Source organism: Nothobranchius furzeri, chromosome 2 (assembly GCF_043380555.1).
Source record: "Nothobranchius furzeri strain GRZ-AD chromosome 2, NfurGRZ-RIMD1, whole genome shotgun sequence".
In the NCBI taxonomy this organism is placed as follows: Eukaryota; Metazoa; Chordata; class Actinopteri; order Cyprinodontiformes; family Nothobranchiidae; genus Nothobranchius; species Nothobranchius furzeri.
Window position 1 is genome coordinate 90,471,502 of NC_091742.1, and position 27,926 is coordinate 90,499,427.

A 27,926-nucleotide genomic window follows, 5' to 3' on the forward strand; every position below is an offset into this window, starting at 1 on the left:
CGCTGACAGCGAGCTGCGCTGAGCAGCTCAGATGTTCAGATGGGAATCTTTTCTTGGGTGATTTAGCTACATCTGCGATGTGTGTAACGAATAAAATGTCAGTTCGTCTGCATGCGTCGGGGTAATTCTTTCTATTCTTTCTCCGTCAAAATAAACCGTCAAATACGGGAACTATCCGGTCAACACAAGCCCTGCTTTTGACTGTTTTGTTTTCTTGTGAAAATTGTTGGAAAGAGATTTAATTTAACTTGATTACCACCAGAGCCAGTGCGCCGTCATCTCCGTGACGGTAAACGAGGGAAAAACAAATTGATCGGATCCTGCACGTTTTTTAACACATTGGTCAGGATTGACGCACTTTGTTTTCATTTAGTTGGTTAAAAAAAGTCGGGCTCTGGCTTGGGGCGGGCCAGAGAATCATGAAAACCTTTTCGGACCGGGTCGGGCTGGGGCTCCACCCCCCTCAGGCCAGGCCGGACACGGGCTCATATTTTAGGCCCGTGCAGGGCTCTAGAAGAGGTGCTAACACATGAAGCATTATTGGACACCGCTTCAGATACTACTATCATGTCCTTCTCGCTTTTCAAAACCTTTCGTGGGGAAGCCCACCGAGCAGGGAGGGACTTAAAGCTCCAGCCGTGTTCCCTGGGAGTGAGACCGTACTCTTCCCAGGACACCGTTTTGTCATCGGTGTCTCTGATCCAATTGTCGCTGGGTCCCATGACAATGGTTCATCCCATTTATATCTCTAACTTGGAGTCCATCCCTTTTCTGGTAGGAAAGGAGCTATTGAACCGATTTGAGCCTTTAATGGACTTTAAGCACCTGACGTTATGGGCACAGGTACACCAACCTCTGCCACTCCCTTCACACCAGAAACCTGAGGGTCATAAGGGGGTGATAAATACCTTAGGGCAGGGGCGGGGAACCCTGGTCCATCGAGGGCTGCTGTCCAGCATATTTTAGTTTCAATCCTGTTTCAATACACCTGATTTCAATCAACGGGTGATTAACAGGCTTCTGCAGAGCTTGATGAGCTGCTGAACAGGTGAATCAACCACTGAATCAGAACTGTTGGAGCAAAGATGTGCAGGATACCAGCCCTCGAGGACCAGGGTTCCCCGTGCCTGCCTTAGGGGTTGAAACCACCAACCCATCAGATGCACCAATACAGACTGGCGACCCCACCCTTGAACTTGCTGAGGCCATTGAGCCCCCCTCAACCCTGCTCACTCAACGTGAAAGCTACCTTTGCAGCTTGGAACCTTCAACGCCTGAACAATGTTATCGACCCCATATAAAGAATGGGGTAATCATTCAGGAAACTCAGATGAGTAATGTAGTGATGTCACTTTGGACGGACAGATCTGCCATCAGCAAAAAGCTGTATGATACCCTGATCCTGATCGAGAACCAACATTCTGGTCATACAAAAGACTTTTCGATTCCGGGTTGATCCCGTCACACCCCAGATTCTACCTGCCAGTGGTGCTTGTGCTCTTGAACTCCAATGGAACCATCGGACCCTGAAGCACTAATTTCTCATTGTCCCAGGACTTCCACATCCGGTCTATATTGGGGGGGACATTCTGCTCCGCCTAGGCGTTCAGGTAGACATGATTAACAAAGTTTTATGGTCCTTGACCTCACCAGCTACACAATCTCCCTTCCCTAACGCTGACCAACTTAGGTCAGGACAGATTATCCCGGATGCTGCACAAATTGCAGTTAGTCAGCATACTACTGTGCAAGCTTATGTCAATCAATCAATCAAAGCTTTATTTATAAAGCGCCTTCCGCAACCCTATCGGGAAGCCCAAGGCGCTGAACATGGTACAAGAGAAAGTTATGTGAATAACTTTCTGGTGGTCACCTACATTATGGCTGGATAGTGTACACCACATTCACATGTCTTTTTCCAGCCATCTCCCGTGCTCTTTGACCTGGGGTTCACTGTAGAAGCCACTTCGCTTTTGAGCCTGGACTCAAGGTCCGTGGTCGTCCCAGTCTGCAATCACACTGCTGAGGACATCCTGTTACCAAGATCCACACCAATTGGATGGCTTATTAGCACAGAGTTTCACGACTTTGAACTAACCATTCTGGTACTCGGCTGCATTTCAGCGGCTCTTGTGTCACCCACAGGCAACTCCTCGGTTGCATACACAAAACCAACAGGGGCCATCATGTTGACAACAACCCCTGCTCTTAGTCGGAATAATATAGGTCGTGGTGACCTCACCCAGAAGGATCAAATGATTGTGCAGGCCTTGGATGTTGTGTCAGAAGACTTCACGACAGAGACCTCACAGAGGAAACTCGACCTATCTTCCGAAGCGTGCCCCTCGGTAGCGGCTCAGATCGAAGAAACCCTTAAACTAGCCAATGCTCTTACCTCCGGCGAAGAAAGAGACCGACTTTGCCAGATCCTTGTGAAGTACCAAGAATACGTTGCTACTGATTCCCTTGATTGTGGGCTAATCACGATGTACACAGTGCGTATCCCCATGCCAGAGAATGCACCCCCTACCTTTGTATGGCAGTACAAGATCCCTTTGGCCTCTTACGAACCAGTACAGCAAATCGTAGACAATCTCCTAGAAAAGGGAATCATCAGAACTTGCAACAGCACCTATTCAGCGCCGCTGTGGCCGGTATTGAAACCCAATGGTATGTGGAGGCTCACCATTGATTATCGTCAACTGAACAAACAGGTGCCTTTATCTCGCTTGCCAATGGCTCAGCTTGAACAGGAGCTGGCTAAGGTGAAAGGGCAAGTCAAGCGTGTCTCAGAATCCTTCTCCACCCACGTATCGATTTTAAAAACTGCAACATTAGTAGGCGGCCTGGCAGACCGAGAGGGCGGAGCCGCGGCAGTGACAAAGATGGATGGGTAACGAGACGATGCTGGCTTTTTTTCACTCTGAGCAGTCATTAGAAGTGGAGGACGTTTCTCCTCCTCCTTACCCAGACACTCGAGAAGAAAGGGACCAAGACTATTTGGATGAGACAAGCGGACCTGAGCCTTATTGTTTTGAGCTTGTGAGCTGCCTGAAACTACCGGAACCGACCCAACAGAACCAGCCCTGAATGGTACGTAGCCTTTAGCCATAGCATTACATTAGCTGCAGGGTTTGGCTCCACAGCCCTAGAGAGCATGTTTAACCAACATTCAGCATGTTTAAGAGATTTATCTGCTTCAACACACCTGGTTTTAATCAGCAACAAATAGCTGAGCTGCTTAACAGCTAATCTAACCTATTAAAGCAGGAAAACCACTGAAACGTGCTGGATAGCAGCTCTCCAGGAGCCCTGGGCTCAAGTTACAGTCTGCTGCAGAGAAAGTTATAAAAATACCCCATGAGAAAATTATTCTGTAATGTGTTCATTTATGTTACACAATCCCAAACAGCCCACTAAAACTGCCCTGATTTCATTATTTATTTACTGATACAGCTGCTCTCTTGGTCGTAGGTGATCCTCTGGTGTCTGCAGCTGGTCTCCTCTGGTGGTGTGGTCAGGATCAGGAGCTTCCAGAAGAATGTGCCTTTCAATGACTCTTTCCCCCTTATTTGTTATATTAATTAAATAAATCTCAATTTATATATTTCCTGTTTTTGTTCATGTCCATAAATACTAAAACATGCTTGAAATTAAAACGAGCTTTTAACAGTGAGGTGCTAGTTTAATTCATCACAATAGAGCTAGTTAAACATGTAACAATGTGATAATTCAATTAATGTAATTTACAAATATCCATTAAAATATAAAAACTGGAATCAAAATGAGACATTTGGCAGCACAAAAAACTTGTCAAACACAATATTTATTGTAATAATTGTAGGCAGACAGGAGACAGAGCTGATGGAGGTTCTCAGTCATCGAAGGATGGCTGAAGGCTTTTCAGGAACAGGAGATGTGGTGTTGTCTCTTCTCTCTCTCTATTCTGCCAGATGAGCTGATAGGTTACAGGTGTGTGAGGACATCCTCATGCTGTCATACCCAGATGACAGGAGTTATCAGGTGATCCGCCAGGCTAATGATGAGATGCAGAAAGAAAACAAATCCAGGACAGTGTACTATAATAACAACAATAACAATAATAATATGTGGTGTTGCTCACCTTATGTGCTCTTATAGAGTATTAACGTGTGCCTGCCTCATGATGTAGTGTCCATATTTTGCCGAGTGTCCTACAATAATGCAGGTTATTAGTTAATTTACTTTTAATAGCAAAAACCAAAATATTTAATTTACATGTTGTTTACCAGGTGAATCAGCTCACACGTCACCAAGTGTCACAGGGCCAGAATAAGTAGTCTCCTTCATGATCTCATGATGTAACCTAGCTCCAAGCTCGCAGCAGCAAAACACGTGTAGCAATAAGCTATGAAAAGAAAACATAGTTCATGTTAAAACTCAAAGGCTGTAATAAAGATTGCATGATGATGAAAAACAGCTCACCTTTACTACACAGTCTGACAGCAGATTACTTGGGTTCACTTAGCCTGAAAAAAAATTATATATAACATCACAGTGTTGTGGGAGGTAGCTTCCAGAGATGATGACAAACATGTGGAGAACGGAGCGAGGATGGAGCTACAGGTCTTTCTGTTAGATCAGGAGGCCCCGAGGTAAAATGGGATGTTGGTGTGAGTCTGGGAAGATTCTCCTCTGCAGTGATGACCTGCCAGGCTGAGATTATTTAGAATGTTTTTACCTGGATCAGTTCATAGCGCTTGTCCTGTCATTCAGATGGAAGCTGCTCAGAAGCTCCCCGCCACACCTGGGTCTGTTCAGGAGTGTAGAAGCTGCTCTGGGTGGAATTCCCATCATGGTCCCAGTGTCAGACACACAGCTGCTGGGAGGCTGTGAAATATAAAGAAACAGCAAATATATTTATTGTTGTTTTTAAGAGCAGCAACACACGTGTAACAATAAGCTAAAATAATGACATAATGTTAAAACTAGAAGGTAAAGAAAGACAGAAGGTTAAAATCAGATCAGAGATGTTCTAATGAGAACCGGACTCAGCACCATTTCAGAACCGGGTCAGCTTTTTAGCTGCAGGAGGAGCTGATGGCTATCCGTCAGTGTCCCTCCTGCGTTTCTCTGCATCAGCGCTGATATTACTAACCGGCACAAAACTCAACCCGAACCGTCTGTGACATCAACACACACACACACACACACAACACTCGCTTCGAGCCTGCGGCAGTGTGGACTGATATTAGCTATTACCTGAACCACGTCCACGTCTCGCTTACTTTGCATTTATAAATATAGCAAATATAGCTGCTACATTACAGTTGGAGAACGATCTTTAGAAGCTGTTAAAAGTAATTATTTAGTTTACTCACCTCAGATTGGGCCCAAAATCTCCATTTTGGGGAAGCGGCTGTCGGCGGGATCCTGCTAATTACTGGAACGGCTTGGACTAATTTGTGAAACGCTCTTCAAACCAGCATAACCCGTATCGACTATTGCAATTCACTTCTTTATGGTCTCCCCAACAAACTCCTTCATAAATTGCAACTGGTCCAGAATTCAGCAGCCCGTATTATCACCAGAACCCCGTCCTTTCACCACATCCCCCCGGTTCTCCAGCAGCTTCACTGGCACCCAGTTAAATTCAGGTCCATCTTCAAAATTTTCCTCCATACCTTCAAAGCAATCCACAACCTCTTTCCTCCATATATCTCAGACCTTATAAGTATTCACACCCCATCCCGTTCTCTCAGATCTTCTTCTTCCATCCATCTTGCGGTTCTTTCTGCCCGTCTCGCTACCATGGGGAGCAGAGCTTTCAGCCGCTCTGCTCCTCGTCTCTGGAACTCACTTCCCCCAGACATCAGGAACATCGACATTTTTACCCTTTTCGAAACAAAACTCAAAACACATATGTTTAAATCTGCCTACAACCTCTGATTTTATTGAACTGTTTCTCTCTTTGATTTTTTTTTCTTGCTTGGGTTTTATTATTGTTTTATTGTATTTTGTTAAGTGTTTTCTGTCAAGTGACCTTGGGTGTTCTGAAAGGCCCTTTTAAATAAAATGTATTATTATTTTTGTTATCATTCTTTTATTTACTCTTGCCTATCAGGGCACACAGTGAGTGGCCTCATCAATCATTGCATTGTGACAGGGTGAGTGTCACTGTATCCCGATTGATCATGTGCCCTGGCTACTTGGCCATGGGGATGTTTGGCTGACTGGTTTGTGTGCATGACTCTCACTCTGGAGTCCGGAGATCAAATCCCGCCCTCGCCTCTCCACCCTGCCACAACATGAAACAATTCTCAAATTAGCAAAAGAAATGTTTACTTCTCAGGGCTGGTTACATGAAAAACAAAACAAACACACAAACAAAACTTCATCAAGTTAAGAGACATGGTCAGATTTGGAAAATGACGATTAGGAAGAAAACGTCTTGACCTGCTTTTCAGCGCTGTTAAAGAAACTGGTTGAAAATTAAAATATAGAAAAATCTTTAAGTTGTTGTTTGGGGAAGTTATCACAAGTTCTGTGTGGTTTATACTGAACACACAGGTGTGTTTTATTCTGCTCCAGCAGGTGGCGGTAGTGTATCATTACGCTGGTCACCGACTACCGGAAGAAGCAGAAACCGGAAGCTGCTAGCAGAGCTAGCTTGTTGTTGTTCTGGTGTGTGAGGAGAATATTTGAGGCTCTGCAGTAAAAATGTCTTCACTTCAGTCTCTGGGAGAGTTGATCAGCTAAAGCGACTAACTGCTGCTGCTGCAGAAATCTTCTCACCAGGCTGTGGAAACTTTCTTCTCCTCCTCAACAACTTGGTGGAGTTCTTTCCAGAAGCGGAGAAGATATTCTGCGGTCTTCGTGACAATCGGAGCTCCAGAATCAGGTTGTGGGTGAGAAAAGCTTTTCTCTAGACTTCCTGCCCTCTGGATCTGCTGCTGTTCCTTTGGCCTCTCTGAGAAACGCGCTCGTTTTGCTGCTTTCATCAGATTGAAGAGGTTCCCTCTATCAGACTCGCTCATCTGAGTTGGTCATGATGCAGGATCGCTGCTCGCTCTCTCATCCATCCTGCTCACACTCTCCGACGGAAAAGCCCCGAATCTGAATGTGACTCTGGAGGAAAAAGCGGTTAGCTCTACTCCGTGAACTCTGGTGAGCAAAGGTCCTCTTTTCCAGACTGGATCTGTCCTCAGCTGATCAGAACCAAAGCGTTGGATCTTTAATCTCCTGCGTTGTTCTGAAGCAGCATCTTCATCAGCTCTCCTGCTTTGTTTCTATTGCAGCTGTTAGCTAAACACGGCTAAAGAAAACCTGCTACCACTTCAGGATCTGGGACTGATTCATCGTGTGTTCTTCACCACCTGGACCTGGACAGCATGGACACAGGTGTGTGTGTGTGTGTGTGTGTGTGTGTGTGTGTGTGTGTGTGTGTGTGTGTGTGTGTGTGTGTGTGTGTGTGTGTGTGTGTGTGTGTGTGTGTGTGTGTGTGTGTGTGTGTGTGTGTGTGTGTGTGTTTTCACTCACCTGACAAGAATTTCTTGTTTTCTGAGTCAGTTCCGATCTCAACATCCTAAAACAATAATTAGGGATGCACCGAAAACTTTCGGCTGCAAATGACCCAAAAGTACATTTTCAGCTTTCAGCTGAAACACAAAAAAAATCCCCACAAAAAATAAATGTCCGAAACAGAACGTCGGGTGAACCCCGTTTTCAATTCAATTCAAGTTTATTTATAAAGCGCCAAATGACGACAAGAGTCATCTCAAGGCACTTCACATAATAAACATTCTAATCCAGATCAGTTCATTAAGCCAATCAGAAAAAAGTTTCCTATTTAAGGAACCCAACAAATGGCATCAAGCCACTGATTAGTGTCAGTGACTATACAGCAGTCCTCATACTAAGCAAGCATTTAGCGACAGTGGAGAGGAAAATTCTCTTAACAGGAAGAAACCTCCAGAAGATCCTGGCTCAGTATAAGCAGCCATCCACTATGTTTCATCCCTCAGGCAACACCTTTCTCTTTAATTTAAAAATTGTACTGATTAAAAAAGTAATTCCTCTTTTATTAATGCTGTTTTCATACAGACGCTGGAACATTCATATCAATTATGTGACGCACGTTTACTTTCGGTTCCCAGGGTTTTTCCTGCGTTCAAATTTGCGTGCCGCCCCAGCCTGATTTCACTCTGCCCCCAGCTATACGGATGTTATTTTAACTGCAGTTGCAGCGTTGCGCCACTATAGTGACGTTGTATCAGCAGCGGTGCACCGAAAAGCGCTGCAGAAAATGAAGATCAAAAATAGCATTTCTTGCTAGTTGGTGCATAGCTATAGTTGGTGCTGTTGTAGGTGGGTTTCCTACATTGATCCAAATGTCCGGTTTTTCATCCAGGAGCAGGGATCGAGTTATGGGGGGCTAGATATCTTTCAGGGAAAGATCCGGTTTCTGCCCATATTACAATATTTATGGACTCTCAGCCTAGCGGGATTCTGTTGAGCGGAGAGGACGCAGAGCGCTGATCGTTGGTGCGTCCAGCGCATGATACATTCTCAAGGTGGCCCAATAAAACATGATTATTAACACATGATCGATCATATCCATTTATATCCTCTGGTACTCTGTCTTTTAATCGTTCCTGATGCGCTCCGCTATTCGTGTACTGCAGGGATTTCACCTCACTGACGCAGCATCGAAACGCGCTCTCCGCTTTGCGGTCAGGAGATCCCTTTGATCTGCTCAGAAGTAACTGATGAGGTGAAAAAGTAAGAATCCAGGCAGCAGATTTTCTAGAGAGTTTAGAGGAGACGCAGGAAGATGAGAGACAGACAGGACAGGAAAATAGTTCAATAAAAACAAGAAAACTAAAGTTTGAAATTTAAATGTAGGAAGATTTATCTCCACTACACGTTTTTACCTGTATAAAACAAGAAGTTATACACATGTCATATTTTTACATGTGATCCCATTCAGATCACCTTCAAAATCGTTTTCTCTTCTGGCTCTTGGTGGGTGCAGACGCTTTTTTCCCTCCTCTCCACCATATCTTATCCTCAAGGCCCTTTGTTTGTCTGTGTGTGCTGGGTGCATGGCTGCTTCTGCATTTTTCTGGAAACTGGAAACTGAAATACATTTAAATGGATCTCGTTAGCTGGTCTCTCAGCGCGTTTGATAAAATTTTTTCAACAATGAGAACGGGAGAAGGGGCTCCCGGATGTCCTGCAGGGACAGACCCAGTTGGACTCCTGGAAACAGTGGAACTTGATCCGTTTATCTCAGCTGTCGGTGGAGGACTCTGAAGATGTGTGGATATTCGTGGTGTTGGTGTCAGGTTTCCTCCTCATTGGCCTTGGAGGCTACCTGGCTTACCGGAAAATTAACGAGCTGTCGAGGAATATTGGCCTGATCCCGGAGCTCAGAGATGGTTTGCACCGCGCTGTGAATTCACAGACTCGCATAATTGTCGAGATGATTCGTAAGCTTGGGACTTTGGCGGAGATTCATTATTTGGCACAAAAGATGGATGCCATCAAGGAGAGAGTGGACGAATCAGCACGGATTGGGATAAATTAACGTCCATTACTATTGGGATTCTGAGAGGTGAGGACCAACAAACTGTAAGACAGAGAGGAAATTTTCTCTGTCTGGCCCCAAAACAATTTCTAATCGGAATCTGGCGTCCTTGAGCCAGCAAGGCTCCAACGAAAACTCCCCCCTCAGAAGATATGTGGAATGTGCTGTCACTATGGCAACTCAACTCTGTCTCCTATCCCATCCTGGGCGGGACTGCGGGAAGGCCGCTGAAACGTTCCAGGGTCACTGCAACCCTCCAACCCTCAATGCTCCTCCCCCATCCACACTGAGGTGACATGCGCTGCTTATCGTGGCTGCAGGAACTGAAGTGGGGATAGTCCCAACCCACCACCCCACCTAGTGGACACTTATGTTGTGTTGTCTGAAGTTTGTTGCATATATGTCTGAGGGGTTTTTTGCAGAGCAAAGCTGTACTTCTGAAGTGCCTTTTTTCCCTCCACCTGAACCAATCCTCATGTAACCCTCTTATCTCTATTAAGGTAGCACGACTCAGGGTTGCGAATGACCACAGTCACCAATTCTTGTCATGAGTCTTTGCCCATGTATGTCTTATCTCTGAATTGTGTGTACTGAAACTCTAATTTCCCTCTGGGATTAATAAAGAATCTTTGATTGATTGATTGATTGATTGATTGAAAACTCGGTCACACACCCAGGGCTGTTTCAAGGCATTTTGGGGGCCAAGGCAAAACGGACCACCCCCCTAACCCTAACCCAGTGGTTCCCAAACTTATTTAGCCGCGCACCCCCTTCTATGTCCTGACCATGTCGACGCCCCCCCCCCCAGCCCCCACATCGGGGCATGTCTCTCTCTCTCTCTCTCTCTCTCTCTCTCTCTCTCTCTCTCTCTCTCTCTCTCTCTCTCTCTCTCTCTCTATATATATATATATATATATATATATATATATATATGCCCAGGTAGCACATCAACAATGCAATTTAACGGTTTTCTTAAAGTAGGAACGTTTAACCTGTGCGGCCAGAGCGCTCTCCTTCCTTCTGCTCTGCGTAAACCTGAGCTGATCACCTACTTGTGCGTAATCAAATGTCTATAGGGGACAAAATATAGCCATGATGTTCACTTTTACCTCAGACCGACTTATTGCTGTTTTATGGTGTGGCTGAATCTGCGATCCGCTGCCACGCTGACTGGAATAACAAATGCTGCAGTAACAGGAGATGTGGTCAGGTTCATGAGGAGTCACTGGCTGGAGCGGACCCGACTCATCCCAGAAGCTAATATCTTAATTTGACCTTGAATGAAAAATAACCTCTTAAAAGTTTTTATCACGGTGGAGGCAGCGTTCATTTCTGCCTTCAGTCTGACGGCGCGCCGGAGTTAAAGCAGCGTGTGCGCTTATTGAATCTGTGTGTGTGTGTGTGTGCGCGCGGCACTGCCGCTCAAGTCACCGCGTCTCGCGCTATTTAAACCAATGTTGTAAAATTACTTCTGCCCAGCCCAGATGTGCTCACTTGTGCACCCGTGAGCCGTGGTTCAGCCGAAACGTATCTGACCTCTGACAGACGCACTCTGAACTTCAGATCTTCAGCGCGCTGTTAAAAGCCTGAATGGGAATCATTTCTTGTTATTTTGTTACATCCACAATGTTCTGTGTGTGAGGTTTACAACGTCAGAACACCTGCATGAGACAGGTGTTAATTACAATCTGCCAGAATGACTCGCCACCTTCAGATTTCTCCAACACCGTTAAAAATGATCAAATACGGAACATATCGGCGTGCGCAGGCCAGAGTGCTGAAGCTCGGCGCATTGTTATTATGAAGCTAGGGCACATGCGGAGGACACGCGCGCGCAAAAATATACTTGTTTTCAATTACATTTATTGGGCCCACTTACTTTTTCTTTGGCCCACCCACAAATGAGTTTCTACAATAATGGTGACACATGACAGACTTCTCTGAGCTCCGCAGCCATTACACTTTTCACCTCGTGCACCCCCTAGCGGCAGCTCACGCACCCCCAGGGGTGCGCGCACCACACTTTGGGAATCCCTGCCCTAACCCGTACATAATAGACATGCCACCATTACATTGTTAGCAGCAGAAATTAAATGTTATTACCATTTCCAATACAAATGCATGTTAATTAATTGCATTATATGTTACTGGATATATTTATGTGTTAGTCTGACTAAGATGAGTGTTATTAATGCAAACCTAAAATGTTACCGAAATGTAGGTCAAATATTTAAAATATTTTTAACTATAAGTATCAGATGGGAAAAAGGGAACTAAACACCAATCTAATGCATATTATTGAGCCTTTTATAATATTTTGCCTTTAAAAAAGTGAGGCAGTTGAATGCACAGAGTATGCCTGTGCTGGCGCATGGCCAGGATGGTACCACCTCTGCCTCAGTTTGAGCCAGGAAAACCCCTGGTTCCATATGTACTGCGTCTGCATTGCATTTTTTTCCCTCTTCTTTTACGTTACCGCTATTAGTGTTTTTTTTTAAACTATCCTTTCTACACCCACCATGTCCTGAATACAGTGAAATAAGCTTTGGATCATGTGTGAAGCGTGTTTACTCTCATGAAGCACACAGACTCTGTTGCTGTGTGCAGTAGCGCCACCGTGTTCCTCTCTTAACAAGTGAATATCTTCATGAGAGGATGAATATTACTCTTCAGAGTCAGAGTCAGATATTACCAGACAATGAGCTTTGTCACCAGTGAACAGACCTCCAAGTTTCTAATCTAATATATAATAATATTCGTCCTCTGCGAACATTTCAATAGAAACACCCAAAAGTGTTGTTCAGATTGAAGTTACACATCTCTACTACCTCCTGGTGTAAAGTATTATTAACTTAATGAGGGATTATGCTTGCAGCTGTGGCTCGTTAAACGAAATAATGCGACTTTGATGCTTAAAGGGTTAATTTTACAGTCGTTCTAATGCTATGGTTCTTTTTTTTCCCCCGTGTCCTGTTTGGCTGTGAAGCAAACAGAATTGATGTCTGGATGCTGGTGACAAGCCTTACAGATTTACTCTCAGGTGTAGCATCAATGCTATCTTGTCCTCTTTCCTTTGCCTGGTGCACACACAATGATCAGCAGGGTTTCGTACAAAGTCATTTTCACACAAATATTCATGTAAAACAGTGTTCCAGTTTCTACCTGCCTGTTTAAGTCCATATATAGCTTTGTTTAGTTTACACACTAGTTTCTCATTCTTTTGTGCCAGTATTTCATAACCCTCAGGTTGTTCCAGGTGTATTTCATGATCTATCGGGGCATGAAGGTAGGCGGCTTTAACGTCCATTTGATGTAGCAACAGATTTTCATGCACTGCTTTCTGCATTAGGATTCTAACACTATTTAAATGTGCCGTAGGTGAGAAGGTTTCCTCATAATCTTCTCCCTTTTTCTGACTGAACCCTTTAGCCACGTATCTAGCTTTATGCTTATCTGTTCCATCTACATTCCTTTTAATGGTAAACACCCATCTTCCCCCCACTGTCTTTCTGCCTTCTGGCAAAGTTGTCAGAGTGAAAGTGTCAATCAGTGCGTTTACATGCAGCCAGTAACCCTTTTAAAACCCGAATATTCACAATAGCCCGGTTCCGCAGGTCCATGTAAACACCGCCAGAAACCCGGATATGCTCATAACCGGGTTTTTAAAAACCCGGTTACTACACCTGGGGTAACCCTTTTCTAACCCGAATGTTTGGTCGTGTAAACGCATACCGGGATATCCCCATCAAAGCGTGTGTTCTGCACATGCTCTGTTCGCAAGGAATCTTGGTCTTTAGAGTAGCGAGACGTCTTGTATGCGCCAGAACACCGGAAGTAAACAACAAGTTGGGAGTAACATGGTGAGTCGCGGCACAGCACCACACTTTGAGTGACGAGAAAACTAAAGCGCAAACAAACGCGGTCGCTATCTCTTCCGAACTGGGAAAAATGTTGTTGTTTTCACGGATACCGGAACGAGAAGAACCGGAAATGACGCATATTGCGTCTGGACGTAGTCCACACGTCCTGACGCTACCCCAACGTCCGCATTTACATCGCGTTATGCAAGTTAGAGGTAACTCTTTCTATTTGTGCTTGTAAACGGGTTATTCTGATCAACTCAGAAACCCGAATACCGACCTTAACCCGATCATAACCCGGATATTGGCTGCATGTAAACGTACTCATTGTCTTTCAGTGAGGCTAGTTCTTCCTCCATGGCTCCTTTCCATGCTTCTGAGTCAGCTGATTTTATTGCTTCTTCATAAGTTAACGGTACATCAGTAAAAAGTCTGTAGCAATATTCCAAGTTAGTTAAAACTTGATCATCACCATTCTCCGTTACATAACCCTTTGTTACATAATCTTTCAAGTAACTTGGTCTCTTTCTCTCTCTGGTGGGATAACGCGATGATGTTTGTTCTGGTTCATCTAGAGGTTTTGTATGACTTGTTCCTTCTCCTGGGTCTTCCTCTTTCTGCCCGGGTGTTTTGTCTTCAACCTCCCTTCTTGTCCTAACTAGGAACTTTGGTTCATCGTCTGACACTATTTCTGTTTGTGTCTCTTCTTCAGGTTCTCTTGTTAAAAACTTAACTAATCTGTGTTTCAGAGTCTTACCACTCTCTGGGAAATAAACCAGATATGCTGGACTAGTTTTGTCATGACCCACAAAAATCCCTTTTTCACTTCTGGAGTCAAGTTTCCCTTTGTTCTGTTTGTACGCGTAACAGGGTACACCAAATTTGTGCATTTTTGACAAGTTAGGTCTTCTACCGCTTAACATTTCATATGGTGTTGCTCTCAAACGTCTGTTGTAACATCTGTTCCTCGTAATGGCGGCCGTTTGAACAGCATAAACCCATAAGGACTTCGGTATGTTACTCTCTAGCATACATCTTGCCATGTCAAAAAGCGTTCGCCAGCTTCGTTCAGCTGTGCCGTTCTGGTGTGGGGAGTAAGGGGCTGAAGTTTCATGTCTTATCCTATTCTCCCTGAGTAGTTTCTGGTACTCTCCACATGTAAACTCTGTTCCATTATCTGAACGTATGCACTTTATGGTACCAAATGGTGCGGTGTCGGCAATGAATGTCTCTGTTGCTTGCACTGTATCATTTTTGTGTTTGAGAAAATACACAAATATTGCACCGGAAAAGTCGTCAGTGAATGAAACTGCGTACTTAAATCCTTCTTTTGTTTCTGGACTTAGTGGTCCTGCCAGATCTGTATGCACGAGTTCCAAAACAGTCTTAGCTTTAACATCCGGCTCTCTATTTCTTGTCTGACAAAATGTACCTTTTATACAGACTTCACAGTCCCTTTCTGTTCTAACAGTTTTATCGTTGATGTCCATCCCATCTACTACTCCCTGCAGTTTCTTAATGTCATCAAAATTGCAGTGTCCCATTATCTCATGCCATGTTTTCAGGTCATAAGAAGCATTACATTGGTCTGTTTGTTTTCTACTCACAGTTCGTAGATAGAATAGTCTGTTGTACTCCTTGATGGGGAATCTCGTTCCATCAGAATGTCTCAGTACGTTGTTACCTCGCTTGAAGATGACCATTGCTCCATTGGTTGCTGCCTTCACAGAGAAAATGTCTTGGGGCTATGAAGGGATGTATAGTGCTCTCTTTAGCACCACCTTGTGTTGGACCCTTCTGCTGTCGATCAAAGTTACCACAGCCTCTCCTCTTCGTTCAGCTACTCCTCTGCTCCGGGTTCCGTCTGCCAGCTCGATGTAATGCGACCTCGGCTCGAAGTCCTTGTCGAAACTCCTGAACCTCTCTGGCTCCGTGATGATGTGCGACGTTGCTCCTGTGTCCACCATCAGATTCCTGGTTCTGGTTTCTTCCATCTCGCCGTCAGCGTCTTGTAGTCGGAATGCCTATTCCTTTCCCTCGTAGTCATCAGCAGCTTTCCGTGCTTCATCCTCTCGATGTTTCTTTCTGCACACTTCAGTCTGGTGCGTAGTGGTTTTGCAATGACTACACCACTTTTTGCGGTCACATATATTAGCTTTGTGTCCCTTCTTACCGCATTTGAAACAAATAAAGTCTTTACTCTCAGCGCTCCCCTCGTTCACGCTTGGTTGAACATATTTCGGCTTCAGGTGCTTGACCCTCTGATTCATCCGTGCTGCCATCACATTGTCCTCTGTGGCAGTGGCCACACACGGTTTTTCAGTTTCTTCGTAACTTCTCAGTTTACTTTTAAATTCTGAGAAAGTGATGTCATCATCACTTTGCGTCACATGGATTCTAAAAGGCATAAATGATTCTGGTAGACCTTTTAAAACCATTGCTATTAGCAGTCCATCGCTCAAAGTTTCACCTGCAGTGTTCAGCGCTGTAATGGCGGCCTCGGCTCTCAAAACATAGTCCGTTACACTCTCGCCGCTTTTCTGGTGTAATACAGTCAGTTCGGTGTATGAGCTTATTATGCGGGGTTTTCCCTTCCCGGCATAGTGTTCTTTCAAAATAATTAGAGCTTTCCGCCCGTCGTCAGCTGGGTCTCTCATTACCAGTGAAAGGCTCTTATCATCCAAAAATTGTATAAGTTCGGCATATGCCTCTGCGTTCTTTGAATCATATTCCTCATCATCATCGTCATCTTTCGGCTTTAATATAATGTCTTTCAAACCTTGTAGCCGGAGGTGTCCGAGAAACTTTGTTTCCCATAGTTCATATTTATCCTCGTCTCCGTCAAATTCCAGTCTTGACCAGCGGGTACTGGCTTCCGCTGTCTTCCGACTCATGGTGTCCGACACACGTCGTAGCTCTTGCTCGACTCACCGGACTTGCTGTTGGTCGGTTCTGTGCTCCTCACACGCTAGCAGGATGCTTTCCCAGCTGTCCTGATTAGCTTGGTGCTCAGCGTTCCTGGTTCACAACTCATTCTGGTCTGGTTCTTGGTCTCTGCTCTGGGCTCATAACCTGTTAGCAGAGTTTGATTTATCCAGCTGTTGGTCCAAGACTCCCAAACGAATCTCCAGGATTAAAAGGAGGAAATAAATCAATAAACAGAGCGTCTGTTTCAACGGGCCTTCACTGGTGGTAGCACACACTGACACTACAAACACCAATGCTCCCTTTTTATTGGTGCAGTTCTATGATGTCAAAGTTCAACTTTCTCTATTGTACTTTTCACAATAAAAGCATATACATATACACATATTTACATAGATGCAATACACAACAGAGCATATTATTCTGATGCTTAACAACACCAGTCAGTAAATCACATCATGTGTTTCTGTGTTTCCTACAGATTTTTATCAGCTGGTGCTGGTTAAAGAAGAAGCTCCTGAAGAACAGAGTGGTGGTGTGGACCAGCAGGACCCAGAAAGTCTAACCATAAAGGAGGAACTCTGGACGAGTCTAGAGGAACATCAGCTTAATTTGAAGGAGGAGACTGATGGTGCCAAGTTTCCATTCACTGCAGTTTCTATAAAGATTGAGGATGATGAAGAGAAACCTCTGTTCTCACAGCTTCATCAGCCAAAAATAGAATACAGAGATGTCCCAACCAGCAGCTCAACTGACATGAAGACAGCAGAGACTGGTGGAGGAGCAGAAACTAACAGAAACCCAGATCTGAACCCACATGAACAGACTTTCGATTCTTCAGAGACGGAAGTGAGTGGAGATGATGATGTGAATCCAGACTCTGAGCTGTCAGAGCCTAAAACTGGGGATTACAACGATGACTGGAATGAGTCAGGTGTTAAGTCTGTCAACAAATCCTTTAGCTGCCCTGAGTGTGGTAAAGTGTTTCTCCACAAGTCGTCTCTCCAGAGACATGTGAGAGTGAAAGGTCATTCAGCAATAAGGCCTTCAGGCTGTTTGGTTAATAGGAAAAGTGTTAAAGTGAAGCAACATGTAGACTCGTGCTGTAAAGTCCAAAAAGAACTAACAGCATTTAGTTGTAATGACTGTGGAAAAATATTTAGCAAAATAAAATATCTAAACACACACGTTAGACTCCACACAGGACAGAAACCTTTTACCTGTCAACTGTGTGGACAAAGATTTAACAGAAAAGCATATTTAAATAGCCACATGAACATACACACAGGACAGAAACCTTTTACCTGTGAACTGTGTGGACAAAGATTTAGCAGAAAATATTATTTAAAGGACCACATGAGCATACACACAGGACAGAAACCTTTTGCCTGTCAACTGTGTGGAAAAAGATTTCGCAGAAAAGCATATTTAAATAGCCACATGAGCATACACACAGGACACAAACCTTTCACCTGTGAACTGTGTGGACAAAGATTTAGCAGAAAGGATTATTTAAAGGGCCACATGACAGTCCACACAGGACAGAAACCTTTTTCTTGTGAGCTTTGTGGACAAACATTTACTCAAGAGGCAAGTTTAAACTATCACATAAGAGTCCACAAAGGACAGAAACCATTTGCCTGTGAACTCTGTGGACAAAGATTTACTCAAAAGACAAGATTAAACAATCACATGAGCATCCACACAGGTCAGAAACCATTTGCCTGTGAACTTTGTGGAAAAAGATTTATTAAAAAGACAAGTTTAAACATTCATATGATTGTCCACACAGGTCAGAAACCATTTGCCTGTGAACTTTGTGGAAAAAGATTTACTGATCAGCAATATATGAAAAGACACATGAGCATCCACACAGGACAGAAACTATTTGCCTGTGAACTCTGTGAACAAAGGTTTACTCAAAAGACTAGTTTAAACATTCACATGAGAGTCCACACAGGGCATAAACCTTTTGTTTGTGGGTTCTGTGGACAAAGATTCACTTATAAGCATACTTTAAACAGCCACTTGAAAGTCCACACAGGACAGAAACCTTTTGCCTGTGAACTCTGTGGACAAAGGTTTACTCGAAAGACTAGTTTAAACATTCACCTGAGAGTCCACACAGGACAGAAACCGTTTTCCTGTGAACTCTGTGGACAGAGATTTGCTCATAAGCAAAGTTTAAACAGACATTTGCGCATCCACACTACGGAAAAGGCCACCCTCGTCTCCAAAGGCGTTTCAGTGAATTTGGGAGCACATCCAAGTGACCTCAGAACCGCAGACCGCGTGTGACCACACCAGCCCAGGACCTTCACATGCAGCAGGATCACCTGAGACCAGCCACCCGTACAGCCGTAGTAACAATCAGTTTGCATAACCAAAAAATGTCTGCCTCCTGGATTTCTGCCCCCCACCCCTCCAAAAAAAAAAGCAAAACTGTGAATGTGTTAGGGTGTCCTTTTATTGTGGGCAGTCAAGGCACACTTGTACATTATTCATGCTGTCTAGTGTTTACCTGTGAGGTGGGATGGATTATCTTGGTAAAAGAAAGGTGCTCACTAACACACATGTAGACAGATTTCAAAACAATATTTGAGAGTCATGGGTGTTGTGTGTAGAAAAAGTTTCAGATGTTTGAATTCCGCTCATGAAAAATGGGAGCAAAAACAAGTGTCGCATTTATATTTTTGTTGAGTGTAGAAAAAATAATTTTGGAACAATATTACCTGTCGTATGTGCTGCTTATCTTAATTTTCAAAAATAAACTAAAGTTTGTAAAAACCACAAGTCTGTGACACAGTTTTGGTTTCTGCAGAAGCGAATTCTTCCTGTGATTATTGATCTACACACCTGAAGGTTTGTGTGAGATAATTTAATATAATTCCATGTCCCTGTAACATTACCTAAACTAGAACTAAAAACATCAGATAGAATGACATTTTCCGCTAACGGTGGTTCAGAGACATCCAATAAACAGCTGAGATAAACTCACCTCCCTGCATCTCCTGCATTAATTTTTCAGCTTTTGATACTGTCTGCCCCATATGGATCATTAGAATATTCAGAAATGTTTTCAGATGTGTAGTGCTTAATAATTCATAATAATTATAACTTTCATATTCTGTTGATTTAGTTTTCTTAGCAGAGTGAGTGTCTAAACATCATTTCAACCATTTCATTTGAACAGAGTATTGTAGCAGTAAAAATATGTAACTATATGTAACTATCACTGAACTGTATTTTCTTTTAACGTTGAATTTAAACCACCAGATAGTTCCTTAGTGCAGTCAAATCTGCAGCTCACCACTCCCTACGGGGATGGGTCAAATGCAGAGATGTAATTGCACCAGTGTGTGATGATGACTATGGGACTTTAACGATTAATCAATAACAACAGAGGATCAAATACATCCTCCAGAGAGGACGAAAGAGAAAATGTATATGATGTTTATAAACCAGATGTGGGGTGGTGGGATTCGGTCCCCAGTCTTCCGGGTGAAAGACACACACACTAACCAAAGGGACATGCCTTTGGCCAAGTAGCCAGAGTGCATGATCAATCGGGATACAGTGACTCTAACCCTGTCACACATGTAAGGCCCTAAAGACCAGAACCAGGATCTTGAAATGAACCTTGAACTTGAGTGGCAGCCAGTGAAGCTGGAGAGAAACGGGGTGATGTAGCTACATCTGCTTGTTAAAACCCTCGCAGCAGCATTTTGCACCAACTGCAGCCTGTTTGGTGCCATAGCAGGGGAGCCAAGGAGGAGGGAGTTTGCTTAGTCCAACCGGGAGGTGATAAATGCGTGAATAACAGATTCCAAATGGGACCGTCTCAATGTGGGCTTCAGGCTTGTTAAACGATGTGGTTGAACAAAGTACGATTTCACAACTGCATTTATTTGAGAGACCATTGCATGTCCAATATCCAATTTCACTCCAGGCTGGTGACACACTGTTTAAGGTCAAAACTAGGACGAATTGGAACAGACGATGTGAGAGATGCTGTCCAAAATGACTTTTCTCCGCATGGTGGCTGACCTCTTTCTTCTCTCAGCTTGGACATCTGGGAAGGGCATGGAGTAGATCCGCCGTTCAAATCGGGAGGATACCTAAAGGGAGGACATGTTGGAAGGACTATGTCTCTTGCCTGGCCAGGGAACACCTTGGGATTTCCCCAGAAGAGCTGGCCTAAGTGGCTGGGGAGACGGAAGTGTGGGTCTCTTGACTTAGGCTGCTGCCCTCACAACCCAACTCCAGATAAGCGGAACAGTTTGGATAAATTTTTATATTGAGTATGTTATTGGTGTATGCTACATTATAGTACTATATTTAATGTGTTATATGTGTAACATGTATTATATTGAGCATTATTCTTTAATTTACTCTTGCCTATCAGGACTCACAGTGAGTGGCCTCATCAATCATTGCATGAAACAATTCTCAAATTAGCAAAAGAAATGTTTGCTTCCCAGGGCTGGTTACATGAAAAACAAAACAAACAACAAAACTTGTTCACTTTGGTGTTAGGTCATCAAGTGAAGAGACATGGTCAGATTTGAATAATGACGATTATGAAGGAACAGTCTTGACCTGCTTTTCAGCTCTGTTAAAGAAACAGGTTAAAAAGGAAAATATATATAAAAAATAAGTTATTGTTTGGGGAAGTTATCACAAGTCCTGTGTGGTTTATGCTGAACACACAGGTGTGTTTTATTCCGCTCCAGCAGGTGGCGCTAGTGCACCTTTATGCTGGTCACCGACCACCGAACAAAGCAGAAACCGAAAGTTGCTAGCAGAGCTAGCTTGTTGTTGTTCTGGTGTGTGAGGAGAATATTTGAGGCTCTGCAGTAAAAATGTCTTCACTTCAGTCTCTGGGAGAGTTGATCAGCTAAAGCGACTAACTGCTGCTGCTGCAGAAATCTTCTCACCAGGCTGTGGAAACTTTCTTCTCCTCCTCAACAACTTGGTGGAGTTCTTTCCAGAACCGGAGAAGATATTCTGCGGTCTTCGTGACAATCGGAGCTCCAGAATCAGGTTGTGGGTGAGAAAAGCTTTTCTCTAGACTTCCTGCCCTCTGGATCTGCTGCTGTTCCTTTGGCCTCTCTGAGAAACGCGCTCGTTTTGCTGCTTTCATCAGATTGAAGAGGTTCCCTCTATCAGACTCGCTCATCTGAGTTGGTCATGATGCAGGATCGCTGCTCGCTCTCTCATCCATCCTGCTCACACTCTCCGACGGAAAAGCCCCGAATCTGAATGTGACTCTGGAGGAAAAAGCGGTTAGCTCTACTCCGTGAACTCTGGTGAGCAAAGGTCCTCTTTTCCAGACTGGATCTGTCCTCAGCTGATCAGAACCAAAGCGTTGGATCTTTAATCTCCTGCGTTGTTCTGAAGCAGCATCTTAATCAGCTCTCCTGCTTTGTTTCTATTGCAGCTGTTAGCTAAACACGGCTAAAGAAACCCTGCTACCACTTCAGGATCTGGGACTGATTCATCGTGTGTTCTTCACCACCTGGACCTGGACAGCATGGACACAGGTACTTTGTGTGCGTGTGCGTGTGTGTGTGTGTGTGTGTGTGTGTGTGTGTGTGTGTGTGTGTGTTGTAAAGCACCTTGGGGGGCTCTAGGACTCTAGTAAGCTCTACTTTAAATACCATGTACCATTTTTACTACTATACACAGAGCATAAGAGCCCACCACATAACAAAAACTAGAATAAAAACATTTTTGAAAAAGGTCAAAGGTTATCTATAAAGCACTGTTGCTTCCACAACCCAAAGTGCTGTACACACTCCCATGATGAACATGCCAACAAGAAATAGACTAAAACATCAACCATTAAGACAACAAGCTAATAACATTAACAAACTCAGACTAATAAAAAATAAGTAAAACAATACAATTGAAGATTTAATCAACATTAAAAGCCAGGTCAATGAAATACGTTTTTAGCAATGCCTTAAATGTCTCCAAACTCTGAGAAGTTGTGAGCTGCCTAGGAAAGTTGCTCCAGAGCTTCGGGTCGGCCGCAGGAAGAGCTCTGTCTCCTCGTGTCTTTAAATGAGCTTTTGTTATCAATAGTAATGATTGAGAACCTGACCTCAAATTCCTGGCAGGAGTGTATGCTGACAGTAAATCGTCTACATAAGGTGGGGCCAAACCATGGATAGATTTATAAACAAAGAGCAGTTATTTAAAATGAATCCTAAAATGGACTGGTTGCCAGTGAAGGGAAGCAAGCACTGGAGTGATATGTTCATGCTTCCTTGTTCCGGTTAGAAAACGGGCTGCAGCATTTCGCACCAATTGTAAATGGGTTACAGATGACATGTCTAGGCCGTAGTAGAGGGAACTGCAGTAGTCCAGCCGGCAAGAGACAAACTAACGAATAACCTGTTCAAAGACAGCCACTGCACTTGTGTCACTGAAAACATATATATATATACTTAAAATACGATTTTTAAAAATTACAGAAACTAATAAGCGTTCACAAAAATAACTCAAACTGAATTTGTTTAGTTTTTTTTCTGTATTCTTCGCAATTTCCTTTTTTTTCTCTCACTGATAGCTAATTTACAGTGATGGTAATAAAAGTGTTTAAAACATCAGCATACTAACAAAAGTTATTTCTGTCAGTAACATGTCATCTAATTAATTACTGTCCTGTTTTCATCACAGCGCTGTTTCTGTTGGAGAAGAAAAAGCATGTGTTGATCAGGCGCTAGAGGCACTTATATACATATACAGTGATCCCTCGTTTATCGCGGTAGATGCGTTCCAGACCTGGCCGCGATAGGTGAAAATCCGCGAAGTAGGGACTCCCAGCATGCCCCTCGCGGGGATTCCCTCCACGTCGCACCTACGTCACAAACCGCGGCTATAAACGGAAGTCGCCTTTCCAGCTCACCACTCAGTCATCGTTTCTTCAGATTCATGATCAGAGTTTCCAACCTACCGATCAATCCAACGAACTATCAGCTCATAGTAAGTTATCTTACTTACTTCTGGAAAGCCCGGCATTTCCGTGTCACTTCGTTGACGCTCGAACGCTCGGGGGTTTCCTAGATCAGCCGGCGTTTCACCGACGCTATCACTTCCGCGTCTGTGAAACCACGCTCCCTACAAGCTCAACTCCCGAATCCAGCCGACCTGTCTGACATACAGTACTATATTGAATTATCGTATGATCACATTCTGTTTTTGTGGGTAAAACTCAAGAAAAAAATTTTTTTTACTTGTTTTTTTTTTAGTTTTATTACAAAAAGTGCATTTTATGATGAAATTGATGAAAAAAAAAACAAGAATTTCTTGATATTTCGCATAGAAAAATACCGCGAATCAGTGAAAAATACCGCTTATCTGCGAATTCCCCCTGAAAAATGCTCCAAAGAAAAAATCCGCGATGAACGAACCGCGAAGTAGCGAGGGATTACTGTATATCAGGTCAGGGAACTTCTTAAGATTCTCCCAGAGAAGCTGGCCCAAGTAGCTAGGGAAGGAAGTCTGGGATCTGGGACTATATGCTTAGGCTGCTGCCCCAGCGACCCGATTCTAGATAAGCGGAAGACAATGGATGGATGGGCATAACCAGATACCAGCAAGACTCCGAAAGAATGGTTTTTCACTTTCCAGATCTGGAAGCACTCGACATTGCACTCTTGTGCACTGGTCTGTCACACTGGTCCTCTTCAGCACACTGTCTGCTGGCGTGCACTGTCAACAGCGAGATATAGAGAATGTATAAGTGTTCTCTTTGTGTACCATTTAAAATATATGTGGACCTGCATGAATCAATGACAACAGACATACTACTGGGCAAGTATAGAAACAAATGAGTATAAAGTTACAGCAGTCAGCTATTCACATCAACGTATTTCTGTGTTTCCTACAGAGATTCAACAGGTAGTTCTGGTTAAAGAAGAAGCTCCTGAAGAACAGAGTGTTGGTGTGGACCAGCAGCACCCAGAACGTTTTCAAGTGAAGGAGGAACAGGAGGAACTCTGGACCAGTCTGGAGGGAGAACAGCTTCATTTGAAGGAGGAGACTGATGCTGCCAGGTTTCCATTCACTGCAATTTCTATAAAGAGTGAGGATGATGAAGAGAAACCTCTGTTCTCACAGCTTCATCAGCAACAAATAGAAGACATAGATGGGCCAACCAGCAGCTCAGCTGACCAGCTGACAGCAGAAACTGGTGGAGGAGCAGAAACTAGCAGGAACCCAGACCTGAACCCTCATGAACAGACATCTGATTCTTCAGAGACTGAAGTTAGTGGAGATGATGATATGGAGGAGGAGGATGTGACTTCAGAGGAGGGTGTGACTTCAGACTCTGGGTCTGAAACTGAAGACAAAGAGGATGACTGGAATGAGTCAGGTGTTAAGTCTGTCAACAGATCCTTTAGCTGCCCTGAGTGTGGTAAACAGTTTCTCCAGAGGAGGTCTCTCCAGAAACATGTGAAAGGTCATTCAGCAATAACATCTTCAGGCTGTTTGGTTACTAAGAAAAGTGTTAAAGTGAAGCAACATGCAGACCCAAGCCTTAAAGTCCACAGAGAAATGACAGCATTGAGTTGTAATGAATGTGGAAAAATATTTAGTCATAAACATAATCTAAAGAGACACGTTAGACTCCACACAGGACAGAAACCTTTTGTCTGTGAACTCTGTGATCAAAGTTTTTCTCAAAAGACAAATTTAAACATACACCTTAGAGTCCACACAGGACAGAAGCCCTTTGCCTGTGATGTCTGTGGACACAGATTTTCTCATAAGAAAATTTTAAATGAACACATGAGAGTCCACACAGGACAGAAGCCTTTTGTCTGTGACCTCTGTGGCCAAAGATTTTCTCAAAAGACAAGTTTAAACAGACACATGAGTGTCCACACAGGACAGAAGCCCTTTGCCTGTGATGTCTGTGGACACAGATTTTCTCAAAAGAAAAATGCAAATGAACACATGAGAGTCCACACAGGACAGAAGCCTTTTGTCTGTAAACTCTGTGGACAAAGATTTTCTCGAAATACAAATTTAAACTGTCACGTGAGAGTCCACACAGGACACAAACCATTTTTCTGTGAACTCTGTGGACAAAGATTTACTCGAAATGAAAATTTAAACTATCACATGAGCATCCACACAGGACAGAAACCTTTTGTCTGTGAACTTTGTGGAAAAGGATTTGCTAATCAGAGATATTTAAACAGACACATGATAGTCCATTCAAGACAGGAACCGTTTGTCGTAGAAATCTGTTGACAAAGATTTGCTGTTCAGCTGTATTTAAACAGACACATGAGATTCCACTCAGGACAGGAACCGTTTGTCTGTGGACAAAGATTTACTCAAATGACGTGTTTTAACTCTCCACACATGACATAAACTTGTTGCTGAGGATAGAATTTTATATCATTGCAGTATTAGTCTTATTAGCTTACTTTTTGTCATGAAATATTTAGGTTCCAACATTACCTTTTGTGTGGCTTATTAGGGTCACAGGCAAACACAGCAGCACCGTAAGAGTGCATGCGTAATATTTCCTGTCACAGAAGCAAGTGCTTTCCTTGTTAAAAAGAACTTAGTTGCAGTGTTTAGTTTCCAGCCACTAGAGGGCACTACATACAGGGTGGTTTTACATCACATCTTCCTGACTGTCTCTAGTTTAATAAAACTTTACAGTGAATGTTACCTGTGGAGCAGAAAGAATGCAGCTTTGGCGTGACTCCTCAGACTCTGATGGTTCTTCAGGTAATTCCATAAGAGAATGCAGTGCCAATTGTAGTTTTCAGGCACTGTACCTTCCAGATCTGCTTGGGGGCTTGCGCCTGTTGATGACTTCATGCTACAGCAATACTGCTCTGCCAAAATATATTGCGTCTCTTTTGAAAATCTGTACTTTTATGTATGTTTTAGAAAAAGTTTAGCAGTTTTATTATCACATTTGTGTTTCTGACTGCCTAAATGTTCTTGAATGAGGTAACATTACTCGTTTCCCACAGTAAAGAAAACACTGGGAGCCACAGCAGCCGCGGCGTTGTGGGTTGGCCCATTTACCTGCACTTGGGCCCAACCTAGACAGCTGAGAGCTGCTTTAACCGATCACAACAGATGACCGCAACCAATACCGTTTGCTCATGTTATCTTTCAACAGAAGATAATTAATAAAACTATTTGTATAAACTTGATCCAGAAGTTGTAGCCAGGGGTGGACTGAGCTATCTGGCATTCTGGCACTGTCCCGGTGGGCCACTTGCCCAGCTTGAGCCGACGCAACATTCGCCCTCACAGTTGGCGGCATAGAGACGAGTCCGCAAGCAGCAGCACACACATCCCTGCTCTGTGGAACGACGGTTCAGAAATTTGCCAGGGCTGAATTGTAGTCCCAGTCCACCCCTGGTGGCAGGCCATCTGTGTGTACAATATTTAGATATGTTTCACCCTGTTGGTGGTTTTACATTTGAGCTGGAGCCGCTTTTTGATGCATCGCAGGTCTCCTTTTAAAACATGTTTTAACTGTTCAGAATACAAATCCAGGCTCTGTCTCGTTGGATTGTTATAAACTTTGTACAGAACGAAAGCATACATTAAACAATGTTTAAAAGGTAAGAAAAGGATCCGATCAATTTGTTTTTCCCTCTCATTTACAGTCACTGAGAGCTCACGGTGCACGGCTCTGGTGTAAATCAAGTCTAGTTGTTTCCCTTTGCAACAATCTTCGGAAGAGAGCAAAACAGTTAAAGGGCAGCGTTCGCATTGACTTGATATTTCTCCTATTTGATTGTTTATTTTGATGGAGAAAGAATAGAAAGAATTACCCCAACGCATGCAGATGAGCCGACATTTTAATTGTTACATTGCGGAGGGAGCTAAATCAATCAAGAAAAGATTCCCATCAGAACATCTGAGCTGGACACTGCTCAGCACAGCTCGCTAACAGCGTGTACGTAAGGTGGACAACAAGATGTGGAGAGGGGCTTGGATCACTTCGGTCACAGGCAGCAGAAGAACCAGAGAAGATTCCTCTCACTGAAGCGAGTGTTTTCCAAACCCTGTCTCTCAGAGAGACTTGTCACTTAGAAAATGTTCCCTGGTATCCTGTTCAGCTCAGAAAGCGCCTATAGAGACATCTGATTACACACAAGCAGGTGACCCGTCAACAGGTCTCACGTGGGCCTGTTGAAGTTTACGCAGACAATCTTTATATTTAGAATTGGCATACACATAAAGAAGTGAATGCAGTAAAAAAAATGCGTTTTAATTAAATATTAATTATTTTACAAGCACAGAGATGATGCTGATGAAAGAGCCGCCTGCGGCTCCAGGGCCGGGAGTTGCTGGCCCCTGGACTAAAGAGAGCAAACCCAGATATTTGATTACGCACAAGTCGGCGACCTGTTCAGGTTTACACGGAGAAGGAAGGAGTGTGTTTGGGTCACGGCAGGTGAAATGTTCCTACCTTAAGTGAAATTCATTAATTGTAACATTAATATGTTACTTGACAATCAGGTTAGCTTGTTTAGAATAAATATTCATGAAAAATGTATGAAATTTTTATTGAGAATGTA

General features: G+C 43.6%; 2 protein-coding genes and 1 long non-coding RNA gene across 4 annotated transcripts; 2 read left to right on the forward strand and 1 right to left on the reverse strand.

The window, feature by feature from the left end:
* Nucleotides 1-3,759: 3,759 nt before the first annotated feature.
* On the reverse strand, nt 3,760-5,055 carry LOC139066206 (uncharacterized). Its single transcript, XR_011519153.1, has 5 exons — nt 4,787-5,055; nt 4,465-4,695; nt 4,269-4,387; nt 4,124-4,193; nt 3,760-4,036 (listed from the first exon to the last, which is right to left on the reverse strand). It is a non-coding gene; the product is annotated as an uncharacterized lncRNA (long non-coding RNA).
* A 1,572-nt stretch (nt 5,056-6,627) lies between these two features.
* Nucleotides 6,628-18,880, forward strand: LOC107373619 (zinc finger protein 260). Of its 2 annotated transcripts, XM_054735035.2 has the most exons (4): nt 6,628-6,887; nt 6,984-7,146; nt 7,278-7,380; nt 16,835-18,880. In XM_054735035.2, the coding sequence occupies exons 3-4, from the start codon at nt 7,371-7,373 to the stop codon at nt 18,649-18,651; spliced, it is 1,827 nt and encodes a 608-aa protein (XP_054591010.2). In that variant the 5' UTR covers nt 6,628-6,887; nt 6,984-7,146; nt 7,278-7,370; the 3' UTR covers nt 18,652-18,880. The 2 variants fall into 2 exon arrangements, with proteins under 2 accessions (XP_054591010.2, XP_070404331.1); XM_070548230.1 differs by having other exon boundaries at nt 6,628-7,146.
* A 2,079-nt stretch (nt 18,881-20,959) lies between these two features.
* Nucleotides 20,960-25,972, forward strand: LOC107373622 (zinc finger protein OZF). The gene is made up of 3 exons (XM_070548288.1): nt 20,960-21,662; nt 21,794-21,896; nt 24,251-25,972. Exons 2-3 carry the CDS (start codon nt 21,887-21,889, stop codon nt 25,618-25,620), a joined length of 1,380 nt encoding a protein of 459 aa, XP_070404389.1. The 5' UTR covers nt 20,960-21,662; nt 21,794-21,886; the 3' UTR covers nt 25,621-25,972.
* The last annotated feature ends 1,954 nt before the right edge of the window (nt 25,973-27,926 follow it).